Source organism: Hippoglossus hippoglossus, chromosome 3 (assembly GCF_009819705.1).
Source record: "Hippoglossus hippoglossus isolate fHipHip1 chromosome 3, fHipHip1.pri, whole genome shotgun sequence".
NCBI lineage: Eukaryota > Metazoa > Chordata > Actinopteri > Pleuronectiformes > Pleuronectidae > Hippoglossus > Hippoglossus hippoglossus.
In genome coordinates this window covers 6,251,367-6,268,126 of record NC_047153.1, presented here as the reverse complement: position 1 = coordinate 6,268,126, position 16,760 = coordinate 6,251,367, and the positions used below count along the sequence as shown (strand labels likewise).

The 16,760-nt window shown below is 39.1% G+C and overlaps 2 protein-coding genes across 2 annotated transcripts; both read right to left on the bottom strand.

The window, feature by feature from the left end:
• Positions 1 to 2,125: 2,125 nt before the first annotated feature.
• On the bottom strand, positions 2,126 to 7,156 carry calml4a (calmodulin-like 4a). The gene is made up of 5 exons (XM_034576585.1): positions 7,014 to 7,156; positions 6,878 to 6,908; positions 6,466 to 6,606; positions 5,180 to 5,368; positions 2,126 to 2,504 (listed from the first exon to the last, which is right to left on the bottom strand). The coding sequence occupies exons 1-5, from the start codon at positions 7,014 to 7,016 to the stop codon at positions 2,407 to 2,409; spliced, it is 462 nt and encodes a 153-aa protein (XP_034432476.1). The 5' UTR covers positions 7,017 to 7,156; the 3' UTR covers positions 2,126 to 2,406.
• A 199-nt stretch (positions 7,157 to 7,355) lies between these two features.
• On the bottom strand, positions 7,356 to 16,270 carry cln6a (CLN6 transmembrane ER protein a). Its single transcript, XM_034576599.1, has 9 exons — positions 16,254 to 16,270; positions 16,106 to 16,223; positions 14,692 to 14,821; positions 14,452 to 14,550; positions 13,492 to 13,680; positions 12,271 to 12,326; positions 10,292 to 10,414; positions 8,731 to 9,013; positions 7,356 to 8,622 (listed from the first exon to the last, which is right to left on the bottom strand). The coding sequence occupies exons 2-8, from the start codon at positions 16,150 to 16,152 to the stop codon at positions 8,743 to 8,745; spliced, it is 915 nt and encodes a 304-aa protein (XP_034432490.1). The 5' UTR covers positions 16,153 to 16,223; positions 16,254 to 16,270; the 3' UTR covers positions 7,356 to 8,622; positions 8,731 to 8,742.
• Positions 16,271 to 16,760: the final 490 nt, after the last annotated feature.

Here is a 16,760-nt window from a genome sequence, read left to right as displayed (position 1 = left end):
GGTTAGGCATTTAGTTTGGATGGTTAGGGTAAGGGGCTAGGGAATGCATTATGCCAATGAGTGTCCTCACTAGGAAGCTGTACAAACGTGTGTGTGTGTTGCACTTAAGTCTTTGCAGCAGGAATTGAAAAGTAGCTCAGACTCGTCAATGCCGTCGACTCCAGGCATCCTCCTGTATTTCTATATATTGAATGAAAAATGAATTGTATGAGAAAAGTAGATAAAAAAAAAAAATCTATGTTCCTTTGTGAAAATAGATTGGATGACATTCTCCCATGAATCCAGCCGTGTCTGTGCAGCTTCAACTTCTCTGTGCTGGAGGAGACGATTGTTAACAAACCTCTGGAGTTATTTTCTGTATCTGTTGAAGCTAAACTGATGTCAGACAAAACCTCTCTGTTGACTGACATGTTGACTGTGTCCTCAGGCAACAATCACCACAAGAACCAAAGTGTGGCTACATCTCACAGTTAAAAGTCATTCTTTATAAGGGATTATTATTTGATACTGTGTAGTTCTGTGTATTAAAAGTAAAATATAAATATCTTGTCTACATATATTATGTATATGTGTAAATCGATATAACTTGGAAGAAAAATGTTTTTGTTTAAATATTTATTTGTTTGAAATTGATTTTAAATTGACAGGTACTGGAAACAAGTAATTGGATCATCATCACATGCTTCCTTCACTTGTTACCTCAGAATTACATCCAGGATTCAGGTAGTGATGATGTGTGTCTCTTTGGTGGAGTAAACATTACGGCAGATTTATTTCAAATGAAAAGTAAAAAAATTTCCAACATAAGGCTTCTGAGATCAGAGAGAAGACAAAAGCCGGTACGTTCGGTGTGGCTGTGCTTCAGAAGTTTGTGGAAATGCTGGATATAAACTTTGGTTTTGTCGTGGGCAAACATTTCATCATTCCAGGGAAAAAAACAGAAACTGGATAAATCATTTTTACGCCTTTTGAACGTTGTGACACAATCATGGAGTAATGCCGAGTGCTGAAGTCACACATGGGGGTAAACTCCATCATGCCACCATGCTAACCCTGCGTCACAGGAGGGAGATTGAGCTCATCCTCATCATGTTGGTCCATGTAGAAGAGACAGTTTCACCTTTACAAAATAACAGGTTTCATGAATGAGGAACGGATGAGTTTAAAATGTGTTTTTTGAGAAAACTCAAAATCACTGACTGTTCACATGGTAACAGCGAACATTAGTGACCAGAGCTGTTAAGCCACACAATAAAAAGGTTAGTCAGTGTTATACTTAGTGAAGATATTTAGATCTATGATGCTCAGAAAGTGAAAAAAACTCTTAAGTCAAACACAAACATTATTCTCAGTCAGTTTTCTTTCTATTCCTTTCAATTCTACCTGAGTGTTTTTGTTCTAAGAAGAAAAAAACAGACTTTCATTCTGCACACACTCCCTCCCTGCTGAGTTACACTTTCTAAACTGATTGGACAATCAGGCGTAACAAAGGGTCAATCAAATGTACAACCGACTGATTCACATTATTTATGAACTTGTTCCCAGTGAAGTACAGATGACATTGACATTGATTATAAACCTTCAACTGCAGCAAACATTTTAATCAATGTAGTTTGTTCCTTTTTTTATTTTTAAGTTCAAATCGAGACGTGGCTGATAAAAGATGCTGACCTGCTCACAGTGAGTGGCTATAGTGTTTCTCAAAAGAAATAATGATAATATAGTTATTAGTGTTTAAACACATCATGGAATTCAGTCGATCAACTATAAACTTTAATGAGATAACATACAACTATTACAAGTTTTGGAGCAACTGTTATTTGTTTATTAATCAATAAAATGTTATTACATATATATATATATAAAATGTGTCAAATACGACTAAATAACACTTATGGAAACAGATACATTTATAGCCGTGGTCCTCAAGAATACATGAATTAAGTCTATAGATACATAAAAAAATTTTAACTTAACATTTTCTAATTCCACAGAAGCAATTTAATACAGATGTGTGTAAAGTTACCTGCGCCGCATGAAGAAAAACTACATCATGACACTAGCACACAACAAGCGTTCACAAGTAAATATACAAAGCATCAAAGGGTTTACTAAGAATTTAATGGTTTTTAATGGTACTTGATTCCTTCAAAGAACAAGAGTTCAGATCATATCACGTTCGTCAGGATGCAGGACAACGGCAGTGCTTCACAAAGAGTTCAGTCATTGATGAAACTGATGGAAAATGGTTACAGATTCTGCATTTAAATAAATAATCAGTAAATAATCATGAGGCAAAAAAACAAAGTGAAGATTATTATTAGGCTCAAATCTGCCAGCACACAACTGCTGCACTAAACGTAGATTTAATCCAGTGTGTCGTCCCCCCCCCCCCCGTCAGTGAAATCAATAATCAACAGGAGGCAGCGTCACCATCTTGGTGAACTCTTCGTAATTCACTGTCCCGTTCGACTTGACGTTTGCTTCTTTGAAGAGCTCGTCCACTAAACACAGAAAACACACACAAAAGTGTTTAGGTGACGGAAGAAAACTGATCGAAACTCCAGTGTAAAAAGCTTCTTTGTTAGAAAGTGTTCCCGAACATAAGATTCAGATGAGATAAGATTATATACATCTTAGGTAATTTCCTTCTTACAGCAGCAGACAGTCAAAAAGAGGGAGACAGAAGACCAAGTGGTTAGAAATAGAGAAATGTCCATAATATACGACTTTCAATACAGACAGATGCACCTGAGTTTTATCACAGTAGTTATTTTGAAGTGTGATGAAATATTGAGGTATTTCTACTTTATATTTGTTCCTCATGATATATTTCTTCTGCACTCAGTTTATTTGAGGACTTTAATTGTCCAGCTATTTTGGAGATTATGATTTCAAATTAAATGAATTTAGGTTAAATATGAACTTGCTACAACAGTTTAATGTCAATTAACACTCAATATCATGATAAACAGCATATGTTTTTCATAAAGATGATCTCAGCTGTGACTTTACTGAGGCTCCAATTTGACCAATGTGTAAAGAGACAATTTGGCCCTAAAGCAGATTTTTATTCCTAAAATCTCTTATGAAAATCCACGTTTACTCATGAGGATGAATTATCGTTATGCTTGAAATGTTATAACTTATAACTAAAGTTGCACGTTCACAAAAGTATCGGAACATTTATATGAGATAATAGATGAATGTGGAGGGACTCAAAAATGAAATTAAGTGACGGCTAACGCAGCGACTTCACAAATCAAAACCGAGCAACGGAATAGAGTTAATTTCATTTTTTTCACACGGCTGGGCTACGATCTACAAGTCGAGCCAGCGAAGATCTCCTGAATATTCAGATTGACAACAGCGAGCTCATCCTCAGCAGCTTCGTAGTTAATACAGTTTGTACAGCTGAGAGCTTCACAGTGCAGCTGTCTGAGTGGCATCAATATCTGCGTCAATACTCGACGTGATGGAAGAGTCTCCTCTGGGAAGCAGCCGAGCTTGGTTTGAATTTAAACTGCTTGATGTGCACAGTGACAGGCAGCACCACTCCGAGTTAAATCTGTACGTTGCTTTGAGCCCAGAAACTGTATGAATAACTAAGTTTGGCGCTTTGAAACCCAAAAGCCATCAAAATCAATCCCACAGATTTAACTGGAGACGAGCGTCTCCACAGGAAACTGTCAAGCCGACTGTTGTCATCACTTCACTGTCAACAGAAAAACATAAGCTACTGTCTCCTTCAATTACAGTTTGAAAAACGCATGTAAGAAAACCTTTAAGTGCAAATCAGAGGCTGTATGTAAAGACGAATGACATAACAGGCCTCCATGGAGCTGAGGCGTCTCCATCACTCCCTGGTGGCTGGCTGCAGTATCGCTCATAAACACCACCTCCTCCATGTTAGCAGTAGGGATATGGTCCAAACCAAACATTTTAGAGGGTTTCTGTCATTTTAGGCAGCTCTTATCACACAGATTTGATTCTTATTTAATTGAATTTAGACTTATGGTTGTCAGCCGCTCCTCCCCCTGACTGCTACAGCACAGACTGGCTCTGAATGAAGTCATCGGTATATATATATATAATATATCAGATCATATCAGATTTCTTGCCAAACGTATATATACCACTCTCATAAATATTCTACAGCCAACAGCTGTCTGCGTGAAGACGGATAACAGGTGGAAACTAAACCTGACCAAGGGAGATTGTGACAAAGAAAACCATCACACTGCTGAAAACAGCGATTTGTCACTTTTACACATTTGTCACTGCACAAATTAAACAGACAAGAAAACTTTTAGAGGTGTTGGTGTGTGAAATGTGTCACTTGAGATAAATTATCTGACAGCTTCATACAGATGAGATGAGAGTGGTGCTTTTAACCTTCTTGAACGATCAGACAAAATAATTAGTCTTTCCAAACTGTGGCAGTTTCTGGAGTGGAGCTTTTCTGGAATTGTTTCACCAAAAGTAATCTCCATAAATCATTTTTACTCCAAATATCAATTGATTATATATACATATTATATATTAATGTTATTTACCAGAGCCTGACGACACTGTGAAGAAATGAAGTCTGTCCACAGGGAGACAAACCTGAAGAAACAACCTGGCAAACTGCAACAGCAAATGAATTTACTTCCTGAAAGTAAAGGTGATGAGAAACTGACCAGGAGAGGAGCTATTGTTTTATATTATTAGCAGGCAGGTCACAGGACAGCAGGGAATTCAGAAACACTGGTAAATCGTGGTGGATTTAGGGAAGCGCTGTGAAATCCAAGAGATGCTGAGGCCGACCCTCACTGGACTGCTTTCTTAAACCTCATGAATATACAGTAAGACCTTTCCCATCAAGTTTTTGTGAACAATGTAGGACTCACACGACTTTTAAGCTACGGGTCAGCGCTTCACCGTTACAGTGTCTTATTAAATCCAGTGTTATAAATAAACAAACTGTCCAAACGTGCAGAGTGTAACTCTGACCCCTGCATCCATGTGCTCACTGTGGATTATATAACAATGTATAAAAAGCCCTTTTATTGATTGAACTGGATGTTGTTGCTGTAGCTCGGTGTCAACACAGCAACTAATTTGCTGTTAGAAGAAAAAAACACATTGTGCAGAGTTTCCACTTTCCCTCTCTCCTCAGATCCAGCTGTGACTTTACCTTCTTTGTCCGTGAGCTTCTCTCCCAAGATGGTGAGCTTGGCCCGCAGCTCAGACGCCTGGATGTATCCTTTCTTCTGCTTGTCCGTCATCCTCAAGGCCTCCAGGATCTCTGACTTGGGGTCTTCCTGTTGTATCTGTCTGTGCATCATCGTCAGGAAGGAAGAGAAGTCCAGCTCACCGGACTTTGCTAAACAGGAATCGAACACAAAACATAGACCGAAGAAACAATGCACAAGTTGACAAGAATCGCATTAATGCAGCACTTAACTCGCATGAGGCTCAGTGGAGCTCAAACCTCCGACAAAGCCCAACAATCCTCTTAAATTCAAACAAGCTGCAACAGATTTCACACACACGTGGATATCAAATATGACTAAATGTGACAGATTCCCTGGGGGTCATAAACGCCCTATTTCGTAATGTTAAAGAAAATGTGAGAAATGTAACAAAGTGGGAATTGTGGCTCATACCAGATGTAATAAAAGTCACAGCGAGGTCATTTCAATCATTTTAGTTAATGTTGCTCTAAACTGAACTTTTAGATTATCTTCAACTTGTAAAACTGAGTACAAGGTCAACTCGAGGATAGACAGACTGGAATCATCTCATCAATTTGATAAAGAAAATGTGTTTTTGGACTCAACTCTTTAATGTTGATCTTAAGGTTTCTCCCTTTCCCTATTCAAGGGTCTGAGGTTAGAGCATGTCATACTGCATGTTGCGTAGCCCTCTGACATCAACCACCAGGTTTCCACATTGTTTATAAGCCACTTCCTCGATAATTATAGATGTTTTTAATCCATAAAAGCCTTGAAAACATCTTTAAGTTAAGATTTTACAATATGTTCATATATAATTAAAAACATCCAACTCAAACAATCGATTTTCTATAATCAACCCAAGCGGTATGGTGGTACGGGTAAGTCTGCTTCCCCCCCCCCCCCCCCCCACAGTCCAGAGACGTGCAGCTTACGTTGAATAAAGACTTAAATTGACCGTAGGTAAGAAAATGAGTGTGAATGACTGTGTCTGTGATTCACTGACGACCTGTCCTCCGCCTCTCAATGTCAGCTGGGACAGACATGGACAGAAGGAAATAAGCAACACCGACAGAGATCATACTCTCAGATAATTAAATAAAGTTAAGTACAAACCTCTCTTGGCCTCTATGGTGCAGTGATGTGTATATAAAGTGGGTGTTACACAAACAAAACTCAGGGTCGGTCTGTACAAACTCTCACAACCTTGACAGACGAACTAGATTTATTGTGTGTTGTTCTTTACCAATTTTGTGAACTTGCAGGTGCCTTTCAATTTCACCGAATGTGGGACTTGTGCCGAGGCAGCGCATAACTGTGATGAGCTCTTTGGCATCGATCTTGCCCTTCTGCTTCTTGTCGTACAGGGAGAAGCACTCCTTGAATTCTGGGAAATAATAAAGATATTGATGTTTTTCAGTGAGTTCATCCGTCATAGAATCACAGGTTAATCCAGTGTGTTGGTTTTACTTCACAGGAACTAATGAGACTGAACAAGGTCAGACTTTGATCCTAATGAGTCTCCAAAACCAGTCTTTACTTAATTTTTATATAAAATAGAAATGCACTGTACAAATGAAAAGGGTAGATTAACAAATAGTACAATTTAAACTCATAATAGATGTAAAACAACTTGTGGTGCTGTGGAATACTCTTACCGTTTATTTGTACTGGTGTGAAGAACTTCGCCTGCAACGTGACAAAAGTATTGCATCACTTGTACAAAGGAAATATCAGTTACATAAGAAAATACATGAAATAAAAAGTATCTCGGAGGGAATGTCTTGCTCTCACCATTTCTGCGGTTCCTTGGTTTCTGTTCAGGAAGCAGTGAGTTGACCGGAGCCTCCGTCACCTGTCCCTCCGCCTCTGTTTAAAGTCCACCTCCTGAAAGCCTCCACGTAATTTAATATGCGTTGCTGTGGAAACGCTGATAGGAGATACTCAGCGCTGCATTGTCCTTTCCCTTTTAACCCTTCCAATAAAACCCACCAATTATTCATGAGTCACAGTTTGATACTACAGTCACATAATAAAAGGAAGCAGCTTGTAGCCACATACACTGAATAGATTTTAAATTAGTTAACCAATATGATTAAAGACAATTGATATGAAGCACGTTCACAAATCAGGTAGAATGTCAGTTCTCATATTTAATCAAGAGTCATTACAGGACTGTACCGGTGGTCTTGCAAAATGTATTGTACATTTGTTTTCACATTTTTATTATGTGATAAAAATGTATAAAAAGGTATAAAAGGTCACATGTGTCATTGCTGCTTTGTGTTTCTACTATTTGGGATCTGACCAAAGACTCAAAGAGCTGCAGGCTGTACAAGGGCCTGAGGCGACTCCTATTTACTTTCATGATTAAAAGTAAAGTAGGTGTTGACCAGTAAACTGTCAAAACATCCTGTGATTCCCAAACAGCCAAAAAACAATAAAGTACAATCTTCTCTTGCATCTTCTCATTCGGACATGGTGTAAACTTCATGGTATAAATACACAGTAGTATTTGGGACATGTGATAAACAAGCACCGACAGTATAAACCTCAGCAGGACTTCACACACAAAGCACTCAGATCACTCAGACCTGATACACACCCGTCCTCTCCGAATGTAGCTACAATTGTAGAGGGTGTTTTCTTAAGAAAGTGGGAGAATATTCTAAAAATTAACCATTTGTTTCATTTGTAACTCGACAGCTCAGATTAGCCTTGAGCATGTTAGCATCCCAACCCTGGTTTTACACCTTCAATTAAAAGGTTCAGTGTGTAGGATTTAGTGACATCTAGTGGTGAAGTGTCATGTAACAGCTGAATACCCCTCACCTCACCCTGAAATGAAAGAGAACCTGTGGTAACCTTCAGTTGTCATTAAAACTTAAAAAATGTTTAGTTTGTCCAGTTTGGGCTACTGTCAAAAACATGGCGGCCTCCGTAGAGAGGACCAACTCCTGACGTAAATATAAAGTATTTAAATATAAAGGACCCATTCTAGCGTAAAGAAAACAACAATTCATACAATTCAGATGAAACACACGAGTGAAAACATCACTAGGATCATTGTATATTCAATTTCTGCCAATAGATCCCTTTCACCTTACTCGTACACACTGGTCCTTTAGAACTAACATTCCCATTGGGGCTTATTACAAACACCCCATGTGATGGGCAGTGCTGATTTATGACATGACATGAATCATAGTCCAGGTTGAGCAGAAGTGATTGCATCTGCAAAGTGAGACCGACTTTTCACCAAGCATCACAGTGTGAACCTGTTAAAGTCTGTGTATCAGTGCAGGTGCTGCTGCCTGCAGGAGGGAACCTGTCTCCTCTGAAGTTGGTGCACATCAATAATCCTCATGAGTCGAGTGCAGCCACTGTCTCTGCCAAAGGAAATCTGTCTGGAGACCCAAGAGATGCATCAGTCGAGTCATACACACATAAGCAGCATGTGATGTCAAAGCATTCAGTAATAGTTTTCTTTCACACAAACGGCAGCACAGACCTCGGGTCAAGGTCAGTGGTTATTCTTGACGTGCAAGGTGTAGTAGGACCAGGGCTCTGGCATGTAAAGGAGTCCGGGGTACTTGTTGCGTAGCACCGGGTCACTCCAGAGGTAGAACACCCACAGCGCCATCAGGACGAGGGTAACGCCGAAACTACAGAGCAGGAACCGGCCATTGCTGTCCGGGCCGAGGCCTTTACGCCGCTGATGTATCACCATGGCAATCATGGCGAGGACGGTGAGGAGGAAAAGTTCAGTGATTTGTCCTTCAGTCACCAAGTACCTGGAGGAGGAGAAACCAGGAGACGTTAGAGGAACTCAGAGAGAAACACAAACTGTGACTTTCAATCTTTAATTTATATTATTTTATTATTATCTGGCTAACTATTATTGTATTGTCTTGTGTTGCTTTTACAATTTGTCATGGTGCCTTTTTACATTTGATGTGAAAACGTTGAAATTGCCTTGTGGTTGAAATGTGCTCTACAAAAACACTTGCCTCGCCTGTAACTAACCCGAAAGGAACAAGTACAAGAACAACACTACAAAGTTTCAAATTTAAAAAGTCACAATTTTTTTTTTAAAAAAGCACATTTTGTTTGTTTCATACTCTGACTCTGATCTCCTCAATTTGAATTCCTCGGTGAGGATGGAAATATCAGGGTTTGTTATTTTCTCCCTCACAAAACAAGTAAGCTGAATCTATCTATCTGTAACATGAGAGGGAACATTTTAACCTTTAGCATTTATATATTCATTCACACATTAATCTCTTTATTCATGGAAGCAGTAGTTTTCATATACATGTTTAATTGCTGTTTGTCTTTTGAGATTCCTATCCCCAAGTGGCCCTTGAAGTCAATTTTACTGCACAATGTGATTCTTTTGTGAAGATCAAAATTAACCGCCACACACTGAAATGACTTCAGGGTGACTTTTACCATTTTATGTAACAAAGGAGGTTGTGTATTCGCCCATTTGTTGGTTGGTTGATCAGCAGGATTATGCAAAACCTACAGAATGGATTTCCACAAAACTTGTTGGAACATATAGGACATGGGCCAAGAGAGAATCCATAAAAATCTGGTGAGGATCCAGGTATTTCTATCACTTTCTTTAACATTGTGGGTGTTTTTTTTAGTTTTTATTTCACTGATTATTCTCTAATAATTCATGGATCTTTATAAAAAATGATCATATATTTAAAGGACTGATATCTATGAGCGTGTGACTATATTTAAGGAGACTGTTGGGCCTTGGTGGAGGTTTGTGCTCCACTGAAAGCCATTCAAGTTAATTTCTGTTTACTGTAGAGATACTGTAATTTTTAATGCAAAGATAACCTTCCATTGTCTCTCCATGATTTGATTGATCTCTATCTTTTCATCAAGAGTAAACCGTCAGAGTTTAAAGCTCCTTTCATACACTCTAATCCTCTTATGCACTGTGGTATGTACATTTACCTTGAACTGACTCAGGTGCATCATCAGATTTGATCTGTTCTTGTGTCGTGTATTTATGGGGAACATGAAGGCAGAAGGTTTCCTAAAAAGCGACTGACCAATAGTAGAGAGCGCTGGGTCCCAGCAACAGCCAACCAGTCACAGGAACCTTTTTCTTTTCCTCTGTCTCAGTGAAGCAGCCGGTGAAGTAGATGAACAGAATGATGAAGAAAGGGATATACCTATAATAAAATAAGAGGAATAGTTAGTGTATTAACTGCACAGTGGACACTGCATCTTTAAAAAGGACAATGCAAGTATTGTGTGAGAAATACTGTGATTATCGGCATTGTACTTTAAAAAAGCGCCTTCTCCGCTCAGCATGATCTTTAAATCCCAGATGAACCCGGCTGAGACAAAAATATTTCACTAAATCTCAAATTCCCTTTCACACTGAAGAGTTTGCCTTATTATTCAATGAATAAATTAACTAAATCATGAATACTGTACCACAGATGTTTAAAAAGTTTTTATTTTGTCATCAGGACACCTCAGACAGTCTAACTCAACAATAAACCATTGTTCTTAGAAAGTGAATCAACCTGCACAACTTCTGTCAAACTCTTTTTTAAATTACTTTTCTTTAGATGTGACATTTTCATACATTTACTGAAAATATGTCACCTTCACCTCTGAGCATTGTTTTCTCTACTTTTGGATGTTTCATAGAACAATATTTAAAAAAGACTTATACCCATCTGTGGATTGAAACGACTAAAAACCAAAGACAATGATTTTTGGTAAATGCATATAAAGAATAACAGTGACTTCCCACATCTATGTTCAGAACTACCAGGAGCACAGAGACACAGAGACACAGAGACACAGAGATTCCTGAAATCCTCTCTCTTCTCACTCTGGGGCTAAAAACACTTCAGCGTGAGGTGAGTTCATGCTCAATCTCTGAAAGGTGACTCACCCCCTGCTCGGCCGAGACCTGATACCTTGAATATTATTGCTTTAATACGAGTACTGACGAGAACTGGACCGATCTTTTGGCTGATATGAGTCTATCAGATATATAAATGTCAATAATAGGTTTCTGTATCTTAGACATTATGGATTTTTTGAGGGCTGATGCCAACATTAATATTAGGGAGTAAGATATTTCTGATACAGATATAATTTGATGTCATTAACAAGCCCTTATGACAGAGAAATGTAACTGAGGCTTGATATTTTACAGTTAAAACATAAAGTTTATTATAAGTCACTATAAATAAAAAAGAATATATGTCTGTGAAAGGCTCATATCAGCTTTACTTCTCAGAGCACCAGTGTGTGAGAGAGTCGAAAGTAAATCTCTGCACGAGGTGTCCTCCTGGGTTTTTGTTTCACCAGCTCAGTGTGTTCTGTCCAGAGGTGGCACCCACATCAGGATCACAGACAGTGGGTTTGTTCCAGCTGAATCAGCCATAGTGCAAACTGAAATTCTGTCAGTTCCACACTGAAAACCTAATGCCAGGGTGTTAACAGCTAGAGAGAGCTTATGCAAATAAAATGGAAGCGATGCATCTTGTCCTTCCATCCAATAAAGATCTTTGTTTTTTTTACAAACAAACTGTTATCAGACAGTTTCTCTGATTCTGCCTCTTTCATCCTGCATGTTGTTGGATTCAATTTTTTCCCATTACCATTCACCAGTTCGCTCAATCATTGGCTCTAGCCCCCCCACGACCCTCACAGGGAAGGCGGTATAGATACTGGATGGATGGAGTTTCCTTAATCTAACATCTGTTTGGTACTTTAAGATATAAAAGGAGCCACAGATCAGTACACTGATAACGACCTGTTGTGTTGGTGGAGTCCGCTGCGTTAAAATGATCTGAATCTACACTTCACACACGCTTTAATTGGATTCTTCCCTCGTGTGTTTTCAAAAGACTCAACGTGGATTAATTTCAGATTTATGAAAATAAGTGAACAAACGGACACATAGCAAACCACTCAGTCCTGTATCCTGCTGCGTTCCAGCCACTTCCCCAGCACTTTATACAGGTATTTATATGCACGACGCAAATAACTGCCAAACACGTACCACATCAAGTGTCCCAGCTGTTCATCATAGAAATACAGCAGCTCAAAGGAGTCAATCTGTGAAGAGAAGAACAAAAGCCTTGTGTTATTACGAGAAACCCTCGGCTGCATTAGCATCAAGAAACAAGCACTGTGGCTCTAACTACCTTAGGAAACAGTGCCACCTACTGTTTCAAGTACCATTTACACTACAAAATGAGTGGAAATCACATCCAGACACAAAAAAATACATGAACAAATGCAGACATGTCCATTCATCCAGGGAGAATGTAAGGAACAATTGCTACAGTTTTTGGTTCCTCTCACCTGCTTGTTCCTTTCTTTTGATGTTTAAATCACATTTATTGCAGTAAATATTAACGTTTTATCATTTCTGGCCTTAACCTAATTCCACTTATTAATCTGTTAGTTTTTGTGCATTTAACAGTTAAATTCCTTAATTTCAATAGAGCCGCACCAATTTTCACACAGACACACACAAACAGATATCAGTCTCCTAAATATGACAGTCTTTTTCCATCAAGATATATGAGTTAGTCCCTAAGAAATTGGTTAAAATGTTAAAAAAAAGATAAATAACTCCTGGATCCGCCTCAAAATCGAATGGGCTTTGTCTTGGTCCATGTCCAATCCTTCCACCAAGTTTTGTTGAAATCCGTTAAGTTGTTTTTATTTAATTGTCCTGACAATCACACCAACATACAGGGGTGAAAACATAACCTCCTTGGTGGAGGAAATAAATAAACCTTTGACACTTGCACCAAATCAAATCTTAACTTGAAACAAACATGCTTTATTTACCTCCATGTATACAATCTACTGGTCCTGTGTTATGTATCTACATGGAGACAAATGCTGTGACAGCGATAATGGGCGTAGAAAGAAAAATGATTTCACTTCTTCACCGTGTGATATATTCTGATGGGACGAGTGTGACAAGATAAATAGTTTGTCTGTTTGGGACATAGGTGGAGAAGAAAAGTACAAGTGACTTATAAAAAAAGTTTAAGTCACTGAAAGATGAGCAACACTAAGAGCTTTTTGTTGTATGACATTGTTGTATGGTAGTTGCAACAGTCTAGACTTTTCATACGGTCGGTGTTACTTTCTCTCATCAGACCATGATGACAGCAGAGAAAACATCTTTTACAAAATGTTGACAACTCTCTCTGTGCTCCCAGTGTATTCCCAGCATGGAGTCAAGCGGTACCCAGAGTCTTACCAGTGAAGCAGGTTTAAGGTCTTTGATGATGGGGTTCTCTCTGACGGACAGGTGGAGCTGGTAGCCACTGAGGAGGAGCCGGTGGTTGATGGAGTCTCCCACCAGGTGGATGCTGGCTCCCATGACAAAAAAGATAATGCAACCGTAGACTGCTGAGCGAGGCAGCGCACGGGGGCTGCGCTCAATCAGCTGAATGGAGCAGAAACACACACACACACACACACTCTATATTCAGTCACCTGCAAAACTAGTGTATTAACAACAAGACCAATTACCTTGTTTTTGTCGTACACCGTAAAATAAATGAGACAAAAGTTCAGATATTTTCTGTATTTTCATCTAGATTTGTAAAACAATTTTACGACAAATCACCTTTTGTTCGCACCCTTTCATTTTTCCACTGAGAGAAGTTATTGGGATATGTGTTGCCTCTAAGATTGATTGTTTAAACATTGAACAGCTTTGAATCTTTTGGTCTTGGCCTTGGGTTTCACTCGGGAAGACTCCATTTGTTGTTAAAAGGATAAACCAATATGAAGAGTGGAGAGCGAGCTGTCTGCGGCATGAAAGAGGGAGAATCGACCAGTGCTTTTGCACAGACACTGGAAAAAAGCCAATACAACAATTTGCAATGAAAGAAACTACTGGTGTATTGAGCAACAGACATCGATCAAGTCGGCCAAGGACAAGAATAGCCAAAAAACAAAACTCAGTGACATCACCACCAACATCCACAGGGAAGCGGAAAAGGTATCACAAAACTGTGACAGCAGAAATATTGAGGCCATACCACAAGATTCGCAGCTGTAGGACCTGAACGCCACATTTCAATTGGCAAAGAAGTAAAGACATGAGCCACTAAAGTTCTGGAACTGAGTTTGATGCACTGAACTTCTACAGAGGAGATGGAAAAGTTGAAGAAGAAATGATCTGCTCAGGAAACATTGTGTTTGTGCTTACCTTGAGCAGTAGGAATGGTGTGATGACATTGTAGGCCATGTGGAAATAGTCTCCAGCACTGGGCATGTTCAGAGGAAACCATTCCAGGGGAAGGACGATCTTATACATATGAGAAAAGAAACTACTGCTGTTCACACTGGTCACACATAAAATGAAGAGTAGCTGTTCATTTTATATTTGTTTGCACTATTTAAAACAACACGAGGTATAAATTAAATCAAATGTGCAGCGTCTCCTCACCATGACGATGGGCCTTCCAAAGTCCAGTATCCAGTTCTCCAGAGTGAGATAGAACCACAGGTCAAAGTGGAAGTGCTGCTTCTTCTTCTTCTTCTTCTGTGGCACATTTTCCTTCACAACACTAGGAGTGCTGTTAACACACATTTACAGTGACTGTGAGTCGTCATAATAAAGCAACATTATAAAGGCTAAAGGCAGCACGGATATTTACTACAGACAGAAACATAATGTATGGTGTTTACTGCTGCAGTAAACTCTTAAAACCATAATAGACAGGACAGCTCAAAGCGCCTGAATTGCCCCCTAGTGGCTGGGTGCACTATAGGTCAGAAACCCAGCCTCCTCCACGTTAGTGGATGGGACATGGAAAAAGGCTTTTAAAAAGTGTCAGGACACTTCAAATACATTTTCTGTGAGCAGTTTATTTTGAAATCCCCGTCAGCAGCGGTGACCTTGCTGACCAAATCAAGTCATTGGACATTTTCTGCAGATGGGCAATTTTTTATTGAACGCTGAACACAGTCACTAAGAGGATGAGTGCAGCTGAATACACTGTGGGTACCTCAGCTCGAGGTATCAAGCTTTTGACCTCCCGACCCAAAACCTCTCTCGCCATTCAAACATCCACACAAGTCCACACGTATGAGGATGGAAACGTGTATCATGAAACAACAAATGGATCAAGCCACAGAGAGTTTCTGCAAAACTCAAGTGAGCGACCTCACGCATCAGGACCAGCAGCTGTTGCTATAGCGACTGACATGGATTGAACTCCACTGCAAATACAGCTTAACCAACTGTGGCTGCATCAGAAACCTTTTCCTTTTCACTGAAAGAGTCCACTGCGTTTACCCTGCGCCAGTTTATTTGAGTGCCTGAACTCTGGATGTGTGAATGTATCCCAAACAATTCTACAATTCTAAACAACACTACTTTCAGCTAACGATCCCACAATGCAATCTGTTACATTTTACAGATGAGCTATATACCGTCGATTGGCTCAATTAATCAATGTACTTGAAATGAAGATTAGAAAAAGCAATTACGCCTTTCTCTTTATTGACTTGATTGATCTGTCTACATTGACCGTGTCATCCAGCAGTACCAGTCAGTCCAGTCAGAAAATAAAAGCCTGAAGACAAGGAGCAGGTAAAACTCACCACCAGTCACATCTCGTCTATTTGTATCTGTCACGTGCACACACTGATTGACAGACAGTCCCTTATCGACCACAAACAACTGCAAGACTATAAAATATAAAAGTAAATAACAATAAGTCGTTTTAACGTCAGTCTACAGGTCGTTTTTAACACTTTCAACACAGAGCAGCTTCCATTTTGTGTCTAACTTTCACTTTCTCTCTGCAGGTTATTAAACATCTCGTTGTTTACACCGTAAATCCACCGTCACTAACCTCTGTGGTTTCTTTACTGACTCGTTTCCTCGGTTTCTCACGTTCATGTTGTGGATTGTTTCTTCTCTGGGTTTGAATAAAGATTCATGCAGCTCCTGTACTTTTCTCCATGTTTTTGATTTTGTATTTATTTATTTATTTATTTATTTATTCTTCTTCTTCTTCTTCTTCTTCTTCTTCTTCTTCTTCTTCTTTCTGACAGCAACACACACGACTCCTCTTCACTTCCTGCTTCCTGGTCCCCGCCCCATTCGCCCAGTCAAGGGGGCGTGGTTTCAACCGAGTTTTGCTTTGTAGGCAAAAAAGTTAAACCCACAGTAACAGTTTAATAAGGTTTATATATTCATACACAAAACATATAAAACAAATATGGCACCAACATGTTACAGGTACAACGAAGCACAAGAAGAAGGGAACAATAACATACTGATCACTTGTAAACAAATCACGATATATATATTAATACATTATAGAAAGTGTTACTCATGATGAAAGATGTGTTTTTTTTGTTTTTTTTACTAAAATATAAATTAAGATTATACTTATTAGTATTATTTGCAAGAATTAAAATAATCCAGGCCCTGCAATATCAAAAATAATTGTACGTTTGTTCATTTACCAGCAGATGGCGCCGTTCTTTCACTTTTCTTTTACC